Genomic DNA, 22,212 nt, shown 5'->3' on the forward strand with positions numbered 1-22,212 from the left:
CCCAAGTGGGGCTCAATCTCACAAAATGTGAGATCAAGACTTGAGTTGAAATCAACAGTCGGATGCTTAGCCAAATGAGCCACCCAGGTGCCCCTATTTATTCTTATTAATGTTTGCCTTATTTATTTATTAGGTACCTTACTGTTTTCTTCACCAATATGTATAAACACTTTGGATATTCAGGTTAATTAATCTTAGGGTGTATTTGCTACAGCCATTTTTCTTATTTAATTTTGACTCACAGAAGATTTCTTTTTCCATTTAATCAAATGTATTTAAATCTCATCCTTTATGAAGACTTTCACTGCCATATGCTGAGAAAGCCTTCCCCATGTTCATGTGTTTTGTCTTTTTAAGTAATCTCTACACCCAACCTGGGATTTGAACTTACAACACCGATATCAAGAGTCACATGTTCTTCCAACTGAGGCAGCCAGGAGTCCCAAAGCTTTCCCATGTTCAAATCAGAGAATTATTTTCTTAAGAACTTTTAAACATTTAATTCTTGAATCCTTTTATGACTTATTTTAGTGGATACTCTTAGGATCTAAACTGACTTTTTCTCTCCAATTTTCATGTGTTGAGTAATTTTTCCCTCTTCATAGATTAGTGATGCCTTGTTTTAAAGTTGTGAAAAGGCACTGCCTCTTCCACCTACACCACAACTCTAAGCAATACTGACACTATTCTCTATCCCAAAAGTGTTCTCAAAGTCCTTCTCAGTATGTACCTCCAAGCACCAATACCAAGCAACCAGAGTTTGAAGTTGAAATAAAACCTATATACAATACCTATATGGGAATTTCTGCCACTCCCCCCGCCCCCGGACTTTCCATTAAGTAATAATGGAATGCCTGTATATACCAATAATCTGATCTGTTACAGTTTTACATAGCACATGTTATCATATCTAGGAGGGCTAGTTCATATTCTCCTTACTGTTTACAAAAGACTTTTTACATTGTCAGAGAAAACTGAGAAGACTTTGAAATAGGGCTCCCTGTCTCCCCCTACCCTTACTAAGTCCTGATTAGAGCACCCTTCAGGAATATCTCCACCTAAAAGGTATCACTGAGCTACTTACAGTTCTATAAACTGTACTTCTATTTAGGAGCAGTACTGACAGAGATACAGCTATGCACATGCTTTTGACTTACAAGGAAAAGGAGTAGTTTTTGATATTCTCTGAACTCCTTTATACTTTTAGGACACTCAGGACCCTAAACAACTTCTCAGTACTTAAGGGGTTAAAAGCAGAAATTTTTAGTGGAGTAGAGTTTAAAATTAAGAAATATTTAAAATACTGATTCATTTAAAAATGAGCAATAAGAATGCACTACATCTTAGCAAAGATAACATCTTAGTATTAATATGAAAGTCATTTTGATTTCATGGACCCTCTTAAGACAACACGACCTATTCTGAAGCAAGTCAGTTTGTTCCAGAATATGAAAGAGCATAACCAAAGACAATGTGACAAGTGAATTTTATTTGCCTTGCTTACTCTGAAAGAAGCTATAAAATGTGTTAATGTCTTAGCAAATTGCACTCAATTTTAAAGTGTGTGCTCCCATGGTTTACTGATTGTCTTCCTTCACCTATAATATAAAATGTTATTCTTTACTTTTTGTGAATCTGCTAGACAGCAAAAATTCTTTGTCTTATTAGAATAGTTTGCAAGCACTGGGTGTTGTATGGAAACCAATTTAACAATAAATTTCATATACTGGAAAAAAAAAGAATAGTTTTCAATACTTTATGTTGCTTTTATTGTCTTTCATTATTTAAGGGGGAAAAAAATGTTCCTCAGTTTTGAAAGAGCTAATAAACATTTCCAATTTCATTACCCCCCCCACAATTTACTCTGAAATACTTTGTCACTTTGAGTAACCAAGTATTGTTTCTAATATCAATAATTATATCTTAATAAAGTGTTCAAGTCCTCTCACAATTTCTTTGATTTTTGCCTTCTGTTATGGGTTCAATTATTTCCCTCAAAGTTCATATGTTGAAGTCCTAACCCCCAGTAACTCAGATATAGCTGTATTCAGAGAAAGGGTCTTTGAAGAAATGATCAAGGTAAAATGAGGCTGTTAGGGAAGGACCCTAATCCAATATATCTGAAGTCCTCAAAATAAAAAGAAGAGACATCAGTGATGCACACACACAGAGAAAAGGCCATTAAGGACACAGCAAAAAGGCAGACTTTGCTAGCCAAGGGGAGAGGCCTCAGAAGAAACCCAAAGTGCTGACATGATACCTTGATCATGGACTTCTAGCCTCCAAAACTGTTGAGAAAATAAATTTGTTGTCTAAGCCATCCAGTCTGTAGTATTTTTTATGGCAGCTCTTGCAAACTAACATAATTACAAAATCACATCCTAAACATAGAAAACTAAAACTTGCAAGATAACTTTTACATATTAGTGAAAATAACTTTGAGAATTCCCAGAGAGGCCTTGGAGAATCACAAAAGTTTGTTCTTTTATATAAGAAGAGATGCTAGAAATAATTAGGTTTCTTTAAAGTGTTACTATTTAAGAAATTAGAAAAGACACCCAATCTTCCCTAAGTTAAATTTATATGGTAAGATGTAATTAAATATAAATATTTCAAAAGTTGTTTGTCTTATAAGAAGTCCCTGGAGATTTGTCAGTATCTTTGCTTTCCATATGTTTACATGGAAATATGTTTATATATGAAGGGCATCTGGGTGGTTCAGTCGGTTAAGCATCCAACTTCGGCTCAGGTCATGACCTCGTGGTCCAGGAATTCAAGCCATGAGTTGGGCTCTGTGTTGACAGCTCAGAGCCTAGAGCCCACTTCAGATTCTGTGTCTTTCTCTCCCTCTGCCGCTCCCCTGCTCACACTCTGTCTCTCTCTCTCTCAAAAATAAACATTAAAAACAAAAAAAAAAACCCCACAGATGTTTAAATATGAAGTAAAACACTATTCAAAACTCTTTTGCAATTGTTCCAGCTTTCCTGTATTTATCAAAGTTCAGGTGGTAAATCCTAATTTCAGTTATTATTTAACTGTTATTTTAAGTGTTTCATGCTATATTCTTACTGCTTTAATTCATATCTAGTATCATCTTGTTTGCAAATGGGATGTATTTCACTTATGCACAAATTTTACAAAATATACTGATGTCTAATCTTGATTCCTGACTTACTGAATCTCTTCACTTGACATTCTTTGTTATTCCTGGTAAATAGGTCTTAGGATTATCATGTTATATCTCAACATTTTTTTTTGAAAGAGAGAGTGCTTGAGGGCACATGTGCACTATTGGCAGAGGGGCAGAGAGAAAAGGGAGAGATAATGACCTTAGTCTAAATCAAGTTGGACACTTAACTGACTGAAGCACCCACCCAGACGCCCCTCAACATTTTCCTTCTGTAAGAAATTATAGTCTTCCACATTTATGAATCAGATGTTAAAGGAGTCACTGACTTCTTTGAGAACAAGCTTAATTGTCACCTTTAGAAACATTTTATTTAAAAAACTTCTTGGAATAATGTGTTTTGCATGTCACAGAAACAACCAAATATCCCTGTCAGCTATCTTATTCTTATAATGAACCCTCATCAGATCTTTCCTTTTGACAACTATCAGCAATAAATTAGCAACACACATTTTAAGCTTCAGTCATCTATTGATAGTTTTTGTTTTACTCCGATGCTTGCCTGAAGTTTCTCCTATAAAAAACTCTGACACGGCCAGAGTTTGTGTTTTCAAAAAAAGGACATCTCAGATACATGCAAAAAGAACTGTACCAGCTAGATGAAAGCACTTATATTTCAAAGAATAGACATTTAGATACAGGCTTCTGAGGAGACAGTTAACTTCACAACATACCAGCGGACTGTATTAGAATTACTCCTTTTTTTAAAAGTCTATAAGCAGTTTTATGAAACTGCAAATCCAAAATCCAACAGAACAAGAACACCTCTGGAAGGAGGAACTGATGAAAGAATGAACTGATGAAAAATTTATTGTGGTTATTTGTTTAGAATAATGTTTAATTTTGTTTTAATGTTTTCTGGGGTTTTTTTGATATATAAGGGAACTATTTGTCTTCCTAAAGTTATCTAATTCACAAGAATTTTGTAAATTGTGCTTTGTTGAGCTGAAATGAAACATTAAAAATGGTATTTCCTTCTGCCTCACTTCAGCTTGCCAGTATCTCCCAGAAAGGAGCTTGCATCCTCATGTGGTATCTCAGTTTTTGTGGCTGCAGCCCAGGGAACACCTCTCCGTCACCTGGCTCATGGGTCTCACAGGACTGTAATCAACACAGAAAGAGTTCTTAATCAGCTACCACCCCTAGGGCATAGCAAGAGGCAACAGATGGAGACTTCCAATCTTTCTGCAAGAGTCCTATTAGCTTATCTTTGTAGCTGTAGTCTGAGAGGCAGGCTTCTAATTAAGCATAAGTCTCAAGATTCTACTTGTAAGGATACTCTCCAGAGACCTCAGAGGGAAGGCCTTACCTCTGTGCTCTCCCTCTGCCACACTCCAGAGCACCAGTATCTCCCAGAGGGGAGCTATATACACATCAGTTGCTCTGATTTTTGTGGCTGCCGCCTAGTGGATGACCCTTGATTGTCTGGTTCTGGTTGATAGCGGGACTTGCATTCCTGGGAGACGAGGTCCCATGGGCTGTAACAATCAAGAGACAGTTCTGGGCTGGCAACCCCCCCACTACCACCACCACCAGTGCACAGCACAAATAGCAGACTGAAATATATCTGTCTTTCTGTGAAGAAGGCTTATTTGCATGTCCTGGAGCTTCAACCTTAGGGGTAGGCTTCTGGTTTAGCATACATCTAGTGACCTACTGAGGTGACTGATCTCTGGGGACTGAGGCTAGTGGATGCCATCTTTGCCCTGTACCTCTGCATTACTTCAAGTCACTGTTCTTTCCTGGGAAGGAGCTTGTACCACTGTCTGGTGCCCTGATTTTCATGGTTGCTGCCCAGGGCATCCCTCTAGGATCTAGTGGCTAGTGGGACTTACACTTGTGATCCCCAAGGAATATACGTATTTGCATACTTTAAAAGTCTGCTACCTGTCTGTTTTCCAATCAGCTTGAATCTAAGTGCTGACTGAGATCCTCCCATTTGGAACACCCACTGGCCTTCACACACCCTCAATTACTGGGAGCGATTAAAAATTAAAGACTGCTTGGACAATCACAAAGGTTTGAGAGACAACCAAGAGCTAGGCAGGGTTGAACTATTTTTACAAAGCTATCATAATCAAAACAGTATGGTATTAGCATAGAAACAGATACATAGATCAATGGAATAGTATAGAGAAGCCAGAAATAAATCCACACATATATGGTCAATTCATTTATGATAAAGGAGCCAAGAATATACAATGGGGAAAGGACAATCCTTCAATAAATGGTGTTGGAAAAACTGGACAGCCACATGCAAAAGAATGAAACTGGACAACTATCTTACACCATACACAAATACTAACTCAAAATGGATTAAAGACTTGAAGAGAAGACCTGAAATCATAAAACTCCTGGAAGAAAACATAGGCAGTAGGCCCCTTGACATCAGTCTTAGAGATGATTTTTTGGGTTTGACACCAAAAGCAAAGACAATAAAAGCAAAAATAAACAAGTGAGACTACATCAAACCAAAAGCTTCTGCACAGCAAAGGAAACCATCAACAAAATGAAAAGGCAACCTATGGAAAGAAAATATTTGCAAATCACATATTTGATAAGGGGTTAATATCCAAAATGAATAAAGAACTCATAATCAATAGCTAAAAGACAAATAATCTGATTAAAAAATAAGCAGAGGATATGAACAGATTATTTCTCCAAGGAAGACAGATGACCAAAAAGTAAACAAAAAGGTGCTTGAATCACAATCATCAGACAAAAGCAAATCAAAACCACACTGAGATATCACCTCATACCTGTTAGACTGGCTACTATCAAAAACATAAGAAATAACAAGCACTGGTGAGAATGTGGAGTAAAGGGAACCTTTGGGCACTGTTGGTTGGAATGTAAATTAGTGCAACCACTATAAAAATAACTTTATGAAGGTCTCTCGAAAAAGTAGAAAATAGAGGGGTGCCTGGCTGGCTCAGTCAGCCTCGACTCTTGATCCCAAAGTCATGAGTTCAAGTCCTACAGTGGGTGCAGAGCCTACTTAAACAAACAACTCAAAAAGTTAAAAATAGAACTACCATACGATCCAGTGTGGGGAAATAGGTTCAAGACTTCCTTCTGACATAAATGGGTCAGAAAAAAGCTTTGGGCGGAAAGCCGCCACCATGGGGCAAAACACCCAAAGTTAGCCAGCGAGATATTATAATGGGGTCACGAGTAACTTGTTATATCACCTCAGGAAATTAATTTCCATCTGGCACTAATATACTATTGTGCTTTGATCACAAACCCCACTTGCACCCCAGATCCTTTGCTTCTTACACACACATGTTAACAATTACCATCTGATTGTTTTCTTCATGTTCATCACGTGTGTAAGATCTTGAGCGCTCAATAAAAGAGACAAAACCCCTGCTTGGGGTTCTGGTCTCCTCCTGGACATTAGCCTCTCTCATATCCAATTCTGCATCTGCTCTCTTGCTGGACAAGAGAGAACTCCAGACTCATAGTCTGTGACAATCCAGCAATTCCAATTCTGTGTATTTATCCAAAGAAATGAAAAAACGAACTTGAGAAGATACATATGCCCCCGTATTCACTGCATTATTATTTATAATAGCCAAGACATGGAAGCAACCTAACTGCCCACTGATAGATGAAGAAAATGTCTTTTTCTTTTTCTTTCTTTCTTTCTTTCTTTCTTTCTTTCTTTCTTTCTTTCTTTCTTTCTTCCTTTCTTCCTTTCTCTCCCCCCCCACCCCACACACACAATGGAATATTATTCAGTCATAAAAAAGAAGGAAATCTTGACATTTGTTACAACAAGGATGAACCTTGAGGGTATTAGGCTAAGTGAAATAAGTCAGAGAAAGGCAAACACCCTATGATCTCACTTACTTCTATGTGGAGTCTTAAAAAAACAAAAAAGCTCATATATATAGGGAACAGATTGGTGGCTGCCAGAAGTAAGGGGGGTGGGAGGGTGGACAAAATGGGTGAAGTGCATCAAAAGATACAAATTTCCAGATATAAAATAAATAAGTCATGGAGATATAATGTACAGCATGGTGACTATAATTAATAATAATCTATTACATATTTGAAAGTTGTTAAGAGAGTAAATCTTACAAGTTCTGATCATAAGAAAAATAATTTTGTAGCTATGGTGAGATTTTAATTACATTTTGCAATGTATACAATACTAAATTGTTATGTTTTATACCTGAAATTAATATATGTCAATTAAAAAAATTATTATCTGATTCTTGGGGTGCCTGGGCTCAGGTGGTTAAATGTTCATGAGTTCAAGTCCTGCATCAGACTCCATGCTAACAGCACGGAGCATGTTTGGGATTCTCTCTCCCCCATTCTCTCTCTGCCCCTCCCCACTAGTGCACTCTCTCTTTCTCTCAAAATAAGATATATATATATATATATATATATATATATATATATATATATATATACACACACACATATATTATATAAATATATATACATATAAATACATATTTATACATATGTATTTATACATATAAATATAAATACATATAAATACATATTTATTATATAAATACATATATAATGCATAAATATATAAATACATATATATGTATTTATTAAATTTTATATATTTTTATTATATACATATTATATAAATACATATATAATACATATAATACATACATATATATATGTATTTATACACACACACACACACACACACACACACACACACACACACACTGACCCCCAGAATTCAATGAGAATTCAAACTCTTACTAGTTCTCCTTTGTTTTAATAGTAATAGGGCGTCTGGGTAGCTCAGTCGGTTAAGCATCTGACTTTGGCTCAGGTCATGATCTCACAGTTTATGAGTCGAGCCCTGCGTCCAGCTCTTTGCTGACAGCTCAGAGTCTGGAGCCTGCTTCGGAATCTGTGTCTCCCTCTGTCTATGTCCCTCCCCTGATCATGCTCTCTCTCTCTCAAAAATAAAATAAACAGTAATACAGTTATTTATATAGGTTCAGTAAGAATCTGTTCCCCTTCTTATAGTTTGTACCTCTTTCATAATTGATTGAACAAATCAACTATGCAACCAAGTACTTATCTGAAGAACATATTTGAGAACTGGATTTTAGGTATGACAACTCATTTTAAGGAACAAAGGCTGGCTGCAGTTATGGAACCAAAGCCTATAATAAAGCCAGTGAAATAAAAGATTAAAACTTCTCAGGTTTGGGATATTGTCATGGGTTGAATTTGTCTCCTCAAAATTCACATGTTGAAGTCCTAAACCGATGCACCTCAGGATGTGACTTGTTCAGAAACAGGAGCACTGCAGATATAACAAGCTAAGTCAAGGTCATTCTATGTATGGTGAGCCCCTACTACAAAATGACTGATGTCCTTATAAAAGGGGAAAATTTGGACACAGATCCACATGGAGAGAGAACGCCATGTGAAGATGAAGGCAGGTATCTACTACTAGCCAAGAAATGCCAAAGATTGCAGCAAACCACCAGAAGTCAGGAGAGACACATGGAACACAGTCTCCTTTACAGCACTCAGAAGAAATTAACCCTGACAACATGTTTATCTTGGACTTCTAGCCTCCAGAACTGAGTCAATAAATTTTTGTTCAAGATATCCAGTTTGTGATATTTTGTTACAGCAGTCCTAGGAAACTAATGTAGTTGTCCAAACTATATACATTCTAAAGAAAGATCTTCCCTGGCCTATACCAAGTTCCAAGTCTGGAATATTCTGTTAACAATGTTGTTGTTTACCTGTGATCTTAAGGTCCCATTAGATAGTTTATGCTAACAATGTGATTTAGGTGGGGGCCATGGGCTTCACCTCTGGAGGGGCTGAGAAAATTAAATTCACATTTAACTAGTTTTTATCCTACACAACTTTAGTACATTACAAAATAATTATCAACCATTATATATATTATATACAATACATACATATAATTTGTGATAAAATGTACATCAAATTTACCATTTTAACTGTTTAAAATGTACAATTCAGTGGCATTAAATACATTCAAAAAGTGTAACTATCACCATTATTCATTTCCATAAAGTTTTTATCAACCCAAACAGGAACACTGCACTCATTAAACAACTCCTTGTTCTCCCCTCCCCCCAGTCCCTGGTAACCAGAATTCTACTTTCTGTCTCTATACCTTTGACTGTTGTTGTAGGTACCTCATTTAAGAGGAGTCACTTGATATATTGTCCTTCTGTGTCTGGCTCTTTTGAGTGAGCATAATATTTGCAAGACTCTTCCATGTTGTAGCATGTATCAAAATTCCATTCCTTTTCATGGCTAATATTCAATTATATACATATACCACATTTTTTTCATCCATTCATCTGTTGATGGGACACCTGAGCTCTTTGTACCTTTTGTCTACGGTCAATCAACGATGTTTTGATGAAATGAAGTTGCAGCAAAACAAGTAATTTTAAAATTCCATTTCCTTTCCCATTTGAACGCAAATAATCTCAAGGTACACAGTTTCAAAGATAACAAAATGCATCCATAAGTGACTAAACTTTACAAATACATGATTTCCTTACAATATCCATGCTGCTTTAAATTATATAATCTCTTTATTATGTTATTAACAGTGCCTTTTGGGTAAGAAACTGATATAATAAAACTAACATGCCACTAAGGACACAAGAACAGTATTACTAAAATAAATGCACGTCCTAAACCTAAGAGTAACTGGAAGAAAATGAAGCCATATACTAAATACAAAATCAAACAAAAACAAGAAAAAATAGTATGATATCCTGACCTTTGCTAAATGAAAGTGTAACTGATAGTTACTTTACCTTTTAGTTACTAAAAAATAAATAAATAAAAAAGAATCTTCAAGGCCATTCATACAAAGTTATGGACCTTTTCAAATATCAACCTTTATAGTATGCTCATCGCTGAATAAAATATTGAGAGACACAAGTCTTACAACTCTAAGAAAAATCCCAAAGAAAATCAGACACAGATAAAATGAACAAGAACAAAATTCTGAGAAACAGTTTAGGATAGTAAAGGAAATGTATCTATTTTAAAAAAGCACATTTTACGGGCACCTGGGTGGCTCAGTCGGTTAAGCATCCGACTTCAGCTCAGGTCATGATCTCGCAGTTCATGAGTTCCAGCCCCGCATCAGGCTCTGTGCTGACAGCTCAGAGCCTAGAGCCTGCTTCGGATTCTGTGTCTCCCTCTCTCTCTGTCCCTCCCTTGCTTGTGCTCGGTCTCTGTCTCTCTCTCTCTCTCAAAAATAAACATTAAAAAAAATTAATTCAAGTATTTCAAACTCTTTAGCAAATAAATTAACACCAATGAAAAAATAACCAGGTCCACTAAAAAAATAATAGAAAATAAAAATAAATCAAAGACTTGGTTAAAGCCATAGGGATACAGAAGCAAATTTAAAAATCTTATATATATTTTTTTTTAACATTTATTCATTTTTGAGAGACAAGAGTGTGAGTGGGCGAGGGGCAGAGGGAGAGGGAGGCACAGAATGTGATGCAGGCTCCAGGCTCTGAGCTGTCAGCAACAGAACCCAACACAGGGCTTGAACTCACAGACCGCAAGATCATGACTTGACTGAAGACAGACATTTAACTGACTGAGACACCCAGGCACCCTGCAAATTTAAAAATTTTAATACTCTGAATAGGTAATATATTCATATGATCCAAATTTCAAAAAAACAGGAAATATTATATATTTTAAAGTCCAAAATAAATTGAAAGCAGAATCTTCAAGAGAGATTTGTACACCCATGTTTACAGTGGCATGATTCACAATAGTAACAAAAGGCAGAAATAATCCAAGTGTCTATCAACAGATGAACAGATAAACAAAATGTGGTATATATGTACAATAAAATGTTATTCAGCCTTAAAAAGGAAGGAAATTCTGACACATGCTACAACATGGATAAACTTTAATGACATTATGCTAAGTTTATGAAATAGCCAGCCACAAAAAGACAAATAGTGTGATTCCGCTTACATGATGTACCCAGAGTCAAGTCAAATACACAGAGACAAAATGCAGAACAGTGTCTGCCAGCTATCGGGGGGAGTAAATGCAGACTTGCTGTTTAATGAATACAGAGTTCTAATTTTGCAAGATGAAAAGAGTTCTGGAGATCGGTTGCACAACAATGTCAATGTACTGAACACTACTGAACTGTACATCTTAAATGGCTAAGTTCATAAATTTTGAATAATGTCTATTTTGCCACAATTAAAAATAAAAAAACACCCCTTCCCACCGGCATCTAGCCACCACCCAATTCCCATGTGCCTAGCCCTCTGAAACCACTTTTACTACTTTATTTACCATGAGTTTCCTTATGCATACATAAGCAAGTATAAACAAACTAAGCAAATATGTGCACTGTTCTACATCTTGCTATTTTCATTAAACAACGTATCTTACAATTCTTTCATTCAAATGTAGAAAACTTCATCATTTAAGAGCAGCATTTTAACAAATAACTTTAATGTGTATAGCAAAGCTTTAAAATAACAGAACTTACCAATATCTGGTGGACACTGCCCATTATAAGGGAACCAATTTCCTTTCACAGTGAAAGGACTCTTCCTGTTGCTTGTTGAACCAGTTCCTAGCTGCCCGTTACCACCAAGTCCAAAAGAATAGATTCGTCCTGATGAAGGAACAAAAGCAGAAGTGTGCTGCCTAGAGTAAAATGATAGAAAATCTCAGACTTAATGTTACCTTCCAAACAATTTACATTTAGAAAAGCTTAACAAATATTAACTGATGATTTTTCTTTTTAAAAATACATTAACAAAACTATTATACTTCTTAAATTATCTGTACATAATATTAAAAGTCTTACTGTATATTCAATGAATTCTGTGCCACACATGTAGGCTGCATTAACATGACCCAGAAAATTTCCACAAATGTCCAAATTTAAAAAGGCCCAGATCTATACTAGAATCCCTTATAAAAGATGATTCAGCACAAGAGGTAGCATCTAACTAGGATGTCCAAGTTAAGTTCTCCCCTTCCCTTCCCTGTAACATTCTAGCCTGAAGCTTTTCTATGAGGGTCCACTACCAGGGCACCAATCAAAAATTTTACAATAAGAAACAGGCAAGTAATCCACTACCAATCTTCTGATTGGTGTGTGTGTGTCTGTGTGTGTGTGTGTGTGTGTGTGTGTGTGTGTGTGTGTAATAAAATAATAAAACAAAGCTTCCTTTCTCTTCTAAAGAAAGTGACCTTACATACATATGCACCCAGACTCCTTTGGAAGTGGCAGAGGGGAAGCAAACCTTGGAAACTGAAGATCTGATGCTGAAGAAGACCCACTACTCAGTGAACCTGATGTTTCACCACTGTGTATTAAGGAATGGGTTAAAGAGGATAATCCAGCTCAGGCCTTGTGTTCCTCAACTTGTTTTATGGCTTCCATCATGTCTGGCAAATTCTTAAGTATCTTTTCTATAAATATTGTTTGTCTCACATTTATTCAATTATTTTCTCCTTGATAGTGTTACATAAATGTTGCACCTTCCCAATATATCCTACCAGTCTCTTAATCTCTCTTTTATATCCATGCCCCTTGGGAGTAATTTCTCTGGATCTGTTTTTCAAATCACTACTTTTCTCTTTAGCAGTGTGTCCAACCTGCTGTTTTAATTACTCACTGAATTTTAAGTTTCAATGACTACGTCTTATCTCATTTCTGAAGTTCCTTCCCCCTCCCAAATCTGCCAGCCTCTTATTTCACTTAAAAACTGTTATACATTGTGAAACTTAATACCTACACACCAACCCAGGACTACTTTGACAAGCCCCAAACCCACCTTATGGCAACCCTGTGATAACAAATTCTCAGAGGAGATTCAAATCAGAAACGAGACCAAGGACAGAAAAGTCTCCTTATGAGCAAGGGAATATTTCATTGTGAATTCTTTCCATGATGTGGTTTTATTGGGAGGACATGGTTTCTCAGGCCTCACTAAGGCCTCACTAATGCTTTTATCAGCTCTTAGGCCTCATCTCCTGTCCCAAAATCCTTTGCCCTCTATGGTATACTGTTTACCAAAAAAGCCAAAAGTATTCCTCTCCCTATACCCATTATGCTTATAATATGACTTCTGTGGCTATTCCCACCAAGATGGGGAATCTATTTCTCCATGTCTTAAATCTGTTATTATGCCTTACAAGTGGCTTTGAATTCTTTCTCCCTCTCTCTTTAGGAACCCTGTTCTACTATCAGGAGACTAACCCAAAATAAGTGTTTGAAGAATGACATACAACCTGGGGCAGAAACAAGCTGTCCCAGCTAAGGCCATGCCAACTACCCAAACCCTAGCCAGATAACCAGCTGATGAACTGAGTCCAGCTAAGATGAGAACTGGCCAGCTGAGCCTAACTCAAATTACTGAACCAAAGAACTATTAGCAAAATAAAAAACTGTTTTCAGCCACTGAGTTTTGGGGTGTTTTTTTTTTAGCAATATAAGCTAATTAATATATTACCTACATTTGCAAATTCTTTCAGGGCACCTCCAAAGTCAGTTCAAACAAACAGCTATGGTTTCTAGATTTGTTTTTGCCCTGTGGCATTCCCTTTAGTTCCTGGCAAACTAATCTATGTTATTTAAAAGGTTTTTGGATTCGAAAGGGCTTTCAAGTTATCTAGTCTACCATATTACTGAAAAACTAAGTAGAATCTAACAACCATTTTACCTTTGAGGCAAGGGCAATCAAAATTTTTTAATCAAGGATACTCTTTTAACAAATGAAATGTTAAATGGAATCCTAGCATATAAAATAGATTAACTGCTCCAGTCAAAGGGTTTCACATTGCCCAGTCTGCCTCTTTTAGGACTGTGACATCTCAAAGGAACATACAGCTTAAAAATTACTGCAATCCTGGTTCATTAAAGTCCTCCTCAAAATGGTCTACTAGAGTAGTGGTTCTTAAACCTAGCTGCATAATGGAATCACCTAGGGATTACGCTAGGCAACAATATACATTTCTTTCGGGGGGGGGGGGGACAAGTGAGCAAGGGGCAGAGAGAGAGAGAGGGAGAGGGAGAGAAAATATCCCATGAGGGGCGGAGAGGGGGGTGGTTAGGAGAGAGAGAGAGAAGTGGGGCTTGAACTCAAGAACCATGAGATAGTAACCTGAGCTGAAGTCAGATGCTTACCCAACTGAGCCATCCAGGTGCCCCAACAATATACATTTCTAAAAACTCTCCAAAAGATAACAGCATGAAGTCAGAATTGAGAGTTACTAAATAAACATAATAATTCTAAATTCTAGATTTGATATAATAGCTCAAAAACATTATAATATTATACCACTGGAATTTGAACCTTTTGTTTTTGGATCATCTCCTTGATGGATTCACGTTTCTTATGTTTCTCATCTGCTTCCTTCAGGAGGCTTTTGACAATTATTCGATAAGGAAATTAATACATCTTATTGTACCAACTACCTGGAAGTCAAACTGGTCAGGATACCATATGCCTACCTACATTCCCCACATAGGTAAGTCTTTGTATCTCAATCAATATATAACTGAAAATTCTTCCCCAACACAATAAACATATTAAATTTCTAGAAAGAACTGAGTTCACAAAACTAAAAGTAACTATTCAAATAATCTTACCTGTTAACAATTACAAAATTAGATAACATTATTTTAAAATATTGTTTTATAGTCTTTTAATGGATTATGCATGAAGATAAACAAGAATAGATGAACTCTCTAAACTTCAGGCAACATATATTCATGTATAACTTCAGCAGTACAAATAAGGTTTGATAATAAGCACTCCTGGCTCATATATATGTTGAGTTTTGATTTACTTTTTATGATAAAGTCTAATTCATACATTGGAAAAGGAAAGGAAGGCTTTATCAAATCATTCCCATAATTTTTCAAATACATAACCAAGCACACAAAACTGGGCATACAAAGAAACAGGGCACCATGAACAAAATTTAACAGAAAAAAGAAACAGAAATAGATCCCAAAGATTTCAGACGTTGGAATTATCAAACACAAGAATCTAGAACAACCATGTTTAATAATTTTTTAGTGTCCAAGAAATAAAAGCCAAACTTGAAAACGAACAACTGGAAACACTAAAGAAAAAAAAAATTCAGATTTTAAAAAGAACCTGTAAGAAATACTAGAACTAAAAAATCCAAAATAACTGAAATCAAGATCTTGAACGACAGATTTAATGAAAAATAGATACAGCATAAGAATAATGGGCTGAAATATAAATAATAAAAACAATCAGGAAAGCAGCAAAGAGGGTCAAAAATGTGGAAAATAAAGAATAAAGCTACAAGGCAGAGTATGAAGATTCAATATACATCCAATCAGAGTTCCATGAAGAAAGGAGAAGCTATGTCTAAACAGATAATAGCTTTGAATCCCCCATAATTGATCAAAGGTATTATTCCAGACTCAAGAAGCCCCAAAGGAAAATGAGGAAATCAGACCCTGAAAAATGAAAGCAAAACTGGAAAAAGATTTAAAAAGAAACACAACAGGGGCTCCTGGGCGGCTCAGTTGGTTAAGCGTCCAACTTCGGCTCAGGTCATGATCTCTCAGTTCATGAGTTCAAGCCCAGCGTCAGGCTCTGTACTGACAGAGCAGAGCCCACTTGGGATTCTCTCTCTCTCCCTCTCTTTCTGCCCCTCCCCTGCTCGCTCACTCTCTCTCAAAAATAAACATTTAAAAAACTAAAAATAAAAACTATATAATGGGCATATACAGAACACTGCATCTCACCACTGAATGAACTAAAGACTGAAATGAAATGAAAAATATACACAAAATATGGATCGTAAAGAAAAAAAGTGGGTTCTGTGAAAAGATTAATAAATTGATAAACCTCTAGAAATGGAGGTTTAAAAAAAAAGATCAGGAAAGAAAGGAAAATTTACCAACATCAAAACAGGAAAAAAAACGAGATCACTATAGATCATACAAACATAAAAAAAAATTTTTTAAGATAATACTGTAGTCTACTGAAAATATAATTCCACCTCTTTACTATCCTGTAGTATTAAACATGCACAGTCTGGTTACAGCCTGATGGTAGATAAGCACCATGCATTCCCCCTACCTTAACCTTACTCTTGGTCATGTAATTTGTTTTTGGTCAACAGGATTTCTGAAGCAGAAGCTTGAGAAGTACACGTACAGGTGCTACTCCCAAAAAAAAAAAAATACCCAGAGGTAGCTACTGTTCTCTGGCCTGAAATGAGACCCGTAACAAAGCCATCCCTGCTCAGCTGCAGACTGAGCGAAGTCTCCCTAATGGCCATACATCTTGAAACAGCTGTCCCAACTTGCAGCAAAAATAAGAGCCACTCCAGGTGACCCATAGCCTGAGAAAGAACCATCTCAGATGATCCACAGAGTAAGAAATAAACATTTATTTTTATAGGTCACTGGCATGTTGTCTGTATAGCAATAGGCTAATATAGATACTGAAATTTTACATTCACATGTTTACAATTTAAACAAAAATGGAAAAATTCATAGAAAAATCTAAATTACAAATAATGGACAAGAAAAAATTTTAAAGCTACCTTATAAAGAAACTGAAGAATGTTTTTAAAATTCCAGAAAAGAAAATACCAAGCCCAGATGGCTTTAAATGACAAGGTCTACTAACTTCTAAAGTGGTTCTCTTTCAAATAAAGAGAAAACAAGGGTATAATCCCCAATATATATTATTAGACTAGCATAACCTTAATAATAAAACCTGGCAAAAATAACAACAAACGTGAACTACTGGGACTTCATCAAGATAAAAAGCTTCTGCACAGCAAACAATCAACAAAACTAAAAGGCAGCCTATGGAATGGGGGAAGATATTTACAAATGACATATTGGATAAAGGGTTAGTATTCAAAATCTATAAAGAACTTATCGAACTAAACAGCCAAAAACCAAATAGCCCAGTTAAGAAATGGGCAGAAGACATGAATAGATACTTTTCCAAAGAAGACATCCAGTTGACTAACACACATGAAAAGATGCTCAACACCATTCATCATCAGGAAAATAACAAAGTAAAACCACAATGAGATACCACATTGCACCTGTCAGAATGGCTAAAATTAACAACACAAGAAACAACAGGTGTTGGCGAGGATGCAGAGAAAAGAGAAACGTTCCTTTTGCACTGTTGGTGGGAATGAGAACTGGTGCAGCCACTCTGGAGAACAGTATGGAGGTTCCTCAAAACACTGAAAATAGAACTACCCTAAGATCTAGCAATTACACTATTCAGTATTTACCCCAAGGTACAAAAACACAAATTCAAAGGGGTACATACACCCTGATATTTACAGCAGCATTATCAACAATAGCCAAACTGTGGAGAGAGCCCAAATGTCCATCAACTGATGAAAGGATAAAAAAGTAGTATATATACACAACGGAATATTACTCAGCCATCAAAAAGAATGAAATCTTGCCATTTGCAATGACATCAATGGAGCTAGAATGTATTATGCCAAGCAAAATAAGTCAGAGAAAGACAAATACCATATAATTTCATTGATATGTGGCATTTAAGAAACAGATAAACATATGAAAAGGGGGAGGGAAAAGGAGAGAGGGAAATAAACCACAAGAGACTCTTAACAATAGAGAACAAATTGAGGGTTGATAGAGGGAAGTGGGTGAGAGATGGGCTAGATGGGTGATGGGTATTAAGGAGGGCACTTGTGATGAGCACTGGGTATTGTATTTAAGTGATGAATCACTGAATTCTACTCCTGAAACCAATACTGCACCCTATGTTAACTAAATTAAAAAAAAAAAACAACCCACAAAACAAAAAATAACAGAAAATTATAAACCAAGCTCAGGGATAAACATAAATACAAGTAATATTTTTAAAATATTAGCAAACCAAATGCAGCACTATACAAAATGGTAACATAGATGATTAAACTGGAGCTACTACAGAAAAGTAAAGCTGTTTTTATTTACTAAAATCCATTCATATAGTTCACCAAATTAACAGATTAAAGGAGAAAAATCATAAATCATTTCAATAGATCCAGAAAGACCAACATCAAATACTTAACAGCCACTCATTAAAAATAAATAAATAATCCTTCTAAACTACGAAAAAAGAAAAATTCCTTAATGTGATATAGGTTATCTAGAGTAAACTTATGGCAAACATGATACTTAATTGTGAAATATTGAAGGTTTGCTCACAGACAGAACATAGGACAACATGCCTTGATCTTTAGCACTTCTAGTGAACATCAACCTGGTGTCCCAGACAGGACACTAGGACAAGAGATATGTTAAGCATAAGTATTAGAAATGAAGAAATAAAGCTAAACTGATTCACAGATGGTATGACTGTGACACACAGTATAAATAAGTTATGTTGTGAAATCAATAACTGAAAGGGGGTGGCAGTAGAGCCATACAGGAACAGAGTTTTTGTATGTTGTTGAAGTTAACCCAGTATCAATGTGAATTAGTGTTATAACTTCAGGATCTTAAATGTAATCACCATGGTAACCACAAAGAAAGTAGCTATAGAATATACAGAAAAGGACATGAGAAGAGAATTAAAACATTTCACTAAAACAACAACAACAACAAAAGAGACAGTAAATCCAGGAAATGAAGAACAAAAAAGTATAAGACATACAGAAAGAAAATAACAAAATGACAGAAGTCCCTACATCTCATAATTACCTTTAAATGTAAATGGGTTAAGTTGTGCACTCAAAACACAGAGACTGGCAGAATGGTATTAAAAAAAAAAAAAAAAAAAAAAAAAAAAAAGTGAAAAGATGAAAAAAGATATTCCATGCCAATAACCAAAAGAGAGCAAAATGGCCATACAATTAGCAGACAAAACAGACTTTAAATCAAAAAAGGTTACAAGAGACAAAGGACATTATATTTCAACAAAAGGTTCAATACAGCAAAAGTAACAATTAAAATCATTTACACATCTAATAAAAGACCATCAAAATATATAAAACAAAAACTGAAAGAACTGAAGGGAGAAATTATTCTGCAATAATGGTTAGAGACTTTAATAACCTTACTCTCAAAAACAGAATAACCACACAGAAGTAAAGAAAAAGAGAATTTGAACAACACAGTAAGTCAACTAGATCTAATAGGGCACACTATTCAACAACAATAATACACACATTCTTCTCAAATGACATGGACACTATCCACATTAGACCATATGGTAGGCCAGAAAGTAAGTCTCAATAGATTTTAAAAGACACCATATAAAGTATCTTCTCTGAACACAATGGGATAACATTAGAAATCAGTAACATTAGGAAATTACAAAATTCACAAATTTGTAGAAATTCAACAACACACTTTTAAATGACCTATGAATCAAAGAAATCACAGACAAATCAGAAAGACGTAAGAGATAAATGAAAATGAAAACACAATATATCAAAACAAGAGATGAAGGGAAAGTAGTGATAAGGGGGAAATTTACATTTAAAAACAAGAAAGATCTCATGTGAACAACCCAACTTTACAACTTTAAACACAAAGCTAGCAGAAGAAAAATTAGAGCTGAGATAAATGAAATAGAGAATACAAAAATAGCAAAAGTCAGTGGAACTAAAAGCTGGTTTTACAAAGATCAACAAAACTGACAGAACTTTAACTTGACTAAGAAAAAAGAAAAGAAAGAAATTACTAAAATCAGAAGTAAAAGTAGGGGCCCTACTATTAATGCTGGCAAAATAAAAAGGATCATAAGGAGAGTATATAAGCAATTATTTGCCAAAAATTAGATGATTTAGATTACACAAAATCCTAGAAATACAAAATTTACTAGTACTACATCATGAAAAATAGGAAAACAGAAAAGATCTATAAACAGTAAAACGACTAAATTGATAAAAAAAAATCTCCCAGCAAAGAAAAGCCCTACATTAAATAGTTTCATTGGTGACTTCTACCAAACATTAAAAGAACTAAATCCAATCCTAGTCAGAGTTTTCCAAAAAACTTGAAGGGGTGTAACTTTCTAACTCATTCCACGAGGCCAACACTGTTCTGATACCAAAGTCAGACAAGGACTCTACAAGAATACTACAGACCATTATCCCTTATGGACAGTGATGCAAAAATTCTCCATACAATATTAGCAAACAGAATCCAGTAGTATATTAAAAAACTGTACAGCAAAGGCACATGGGATTCATTCCTGGAATGCAGGGATGGTTCAACATATGCAAACTGATCACAGTAATTTATAATATTAAGGCAATGAAGAAAAAAACCCATTATTATCATTTCAACTGATACAGAAAAAAAATCAACAAAATTCAACACCCTTTTTTGAAATACTCAAAAACTAAGAATAGAAGAACATTACCTCAACATAATTAAAAGCCATCTATGAAAAACCCACAATAAACATCATACTCAATGGTGACAGACTGAAAGTTTCCTCTAAGATCAGGAACAAGGCAAGGATGTCTACTTTGAATACTATTCAACAACATAGTACTGGAAGTTTTAGCAAGAAAAAGAAATAAAAGGCACCTAAATTGAGAAAGTAGTAACATTATCTCTGTGTACAGATGATATGATCTTATATGTTGAAAACCTTAGAGATTCCACCAAAAATCTATCAGAACTAAAAAACAAAACAAAACAAAGAAACAAAAATCACCAAAACAGCAGGATACAAAACCAAAATGCAAAAATCAATTGTATTTCTATACATTAATAATGAACAATTGAAAAAGAAATTTAAAAAACAACGCCATTTACAATAGTATCAAAAAGAATAAGATATTTACAAATTGAACAAAAAGATAAAAGATACAGGATGAAAACTACAAAACTTACTGAAAGAAATTAAAGACATAAATGGAAAGACATTTCATGTTCATGGATTGGAAAACTTAATGTTAAAATATCAATACTTCCCAAAGTGATCTACAGATTCAATCCAATCCATATCAAATCATGGAAATGCAAATTAAAGTCATGATGTTTTAAAAGGTTTATTTATTTATTTTGTGAGAGAGAGAGAAAGCATGCGAGCAGGGGCCAAGAGAGAAAGAGAATCTCAAGCTGACTCGACTCTGTCTGCGCACAGCCCAATGCGTACCCATGAACCATGAGATCATGACCTGAGCCGAAATCGAGTCAGATGCTTAACTGACTATGCCGCCCAGGCACCCCTAAAATCATGATTAAGTAACACTATATATCTAACAGATTAGCAAAAATTTCAAAGTCTGACAATGCCAAATGGGGACAAGGACACATAAATGTGGAATGTAAATTCTGGTAAACAGGGTGACATTAACCTGCAAAATTCAAGTTAAATATCTTCTATGACCCAGCAATCCCATTTTAGGTATATACTTAGAAATATAAAGGTTTATGTATATCATATAACAAATGTTCAAAGCAACATTATTTGTAATTGCCAAAAACTGGAAGCACACAAATAAATGCCTGTTAAAAAAAAAAAAAAAGCTACCAAAGACTACCTACAGTGTGATTTCATGTATTTGAAGTTAACAGTTGGCAAGACTGAACTATATTTTATATGGATATATACTATGAGGCAAAAATCAAGCTAAGCTACCAAAGACTACCTACAGTGTGATTTCATGTATTTGAAGTTAACAGCTGGCAAGACTGAACTATATTTTATATGGATATACACTATGAGGCAAAAATCAAGCTGAGTTAGTCAAACAAAGTATATTTTGCTTTTTGGGAGTCTACCTAATTTAATCCACCAAAGGTGAAGCTCAATTTCAAAGCTGTGACTCTTGTACTTACTCCCAAGAATTGGGAATCAGGAAATCAGTATTCCAATTCAACTTTCAGCAATAACTACTCTCAGGTGTTAATTAACTGCTCAATTTCTTCACTGTTTAAATTTAAAAAGGTGGAAAAGAAAAAGAAAAAAAAGATGACCTATACTTCACCCTCAAGTGTGATGCTACATACAATAAATACAATGTCACAT

General features: G+C 35.2%; 1 protein-coding gene across 13 annotated transcripts in view; it reads right to left on the reverse strand.

Moving 5' to 3' along the window:
* The window catches only part of HERC4 (HECT and RLD domain containing E3 ubiquitin protein ligase 4), a 135,181-nt gene that overhangs the window by 62,501 nt on the left and 50,468 nt on the right, over positions 1–22,212 (reverse strand). For all 13 annotated transcript variants that reach the window (XM_058696483.1, XM_058696480.1, XM_058696479.1 and 10 more), the window contains one exon: positions 11,721–11,881. In XM_058696483.1, coding sequence (XP_058552466.1) covers positions 11,721–11,881 — 161 coding nt within the window. The remainder of the gene's footprint in view (positions 1–11,720; positions 11,882–22,212) is intronic.

Source organism: Neofelis nebulosa, chromosome 13, assembly GCF_028018385.1.
Source record: "Neofelis nebulosa isolate mNeoNeb1 chromosome 13, mNeoNeb1.pri, whole genome shotgun sequence".
Classification (NCBI taxonomy): Eukaryota; Metazoa; Chordata; class Mammalia; order Carnivora; family Felidae; genus Neofelis; species Neofelis nebulosa.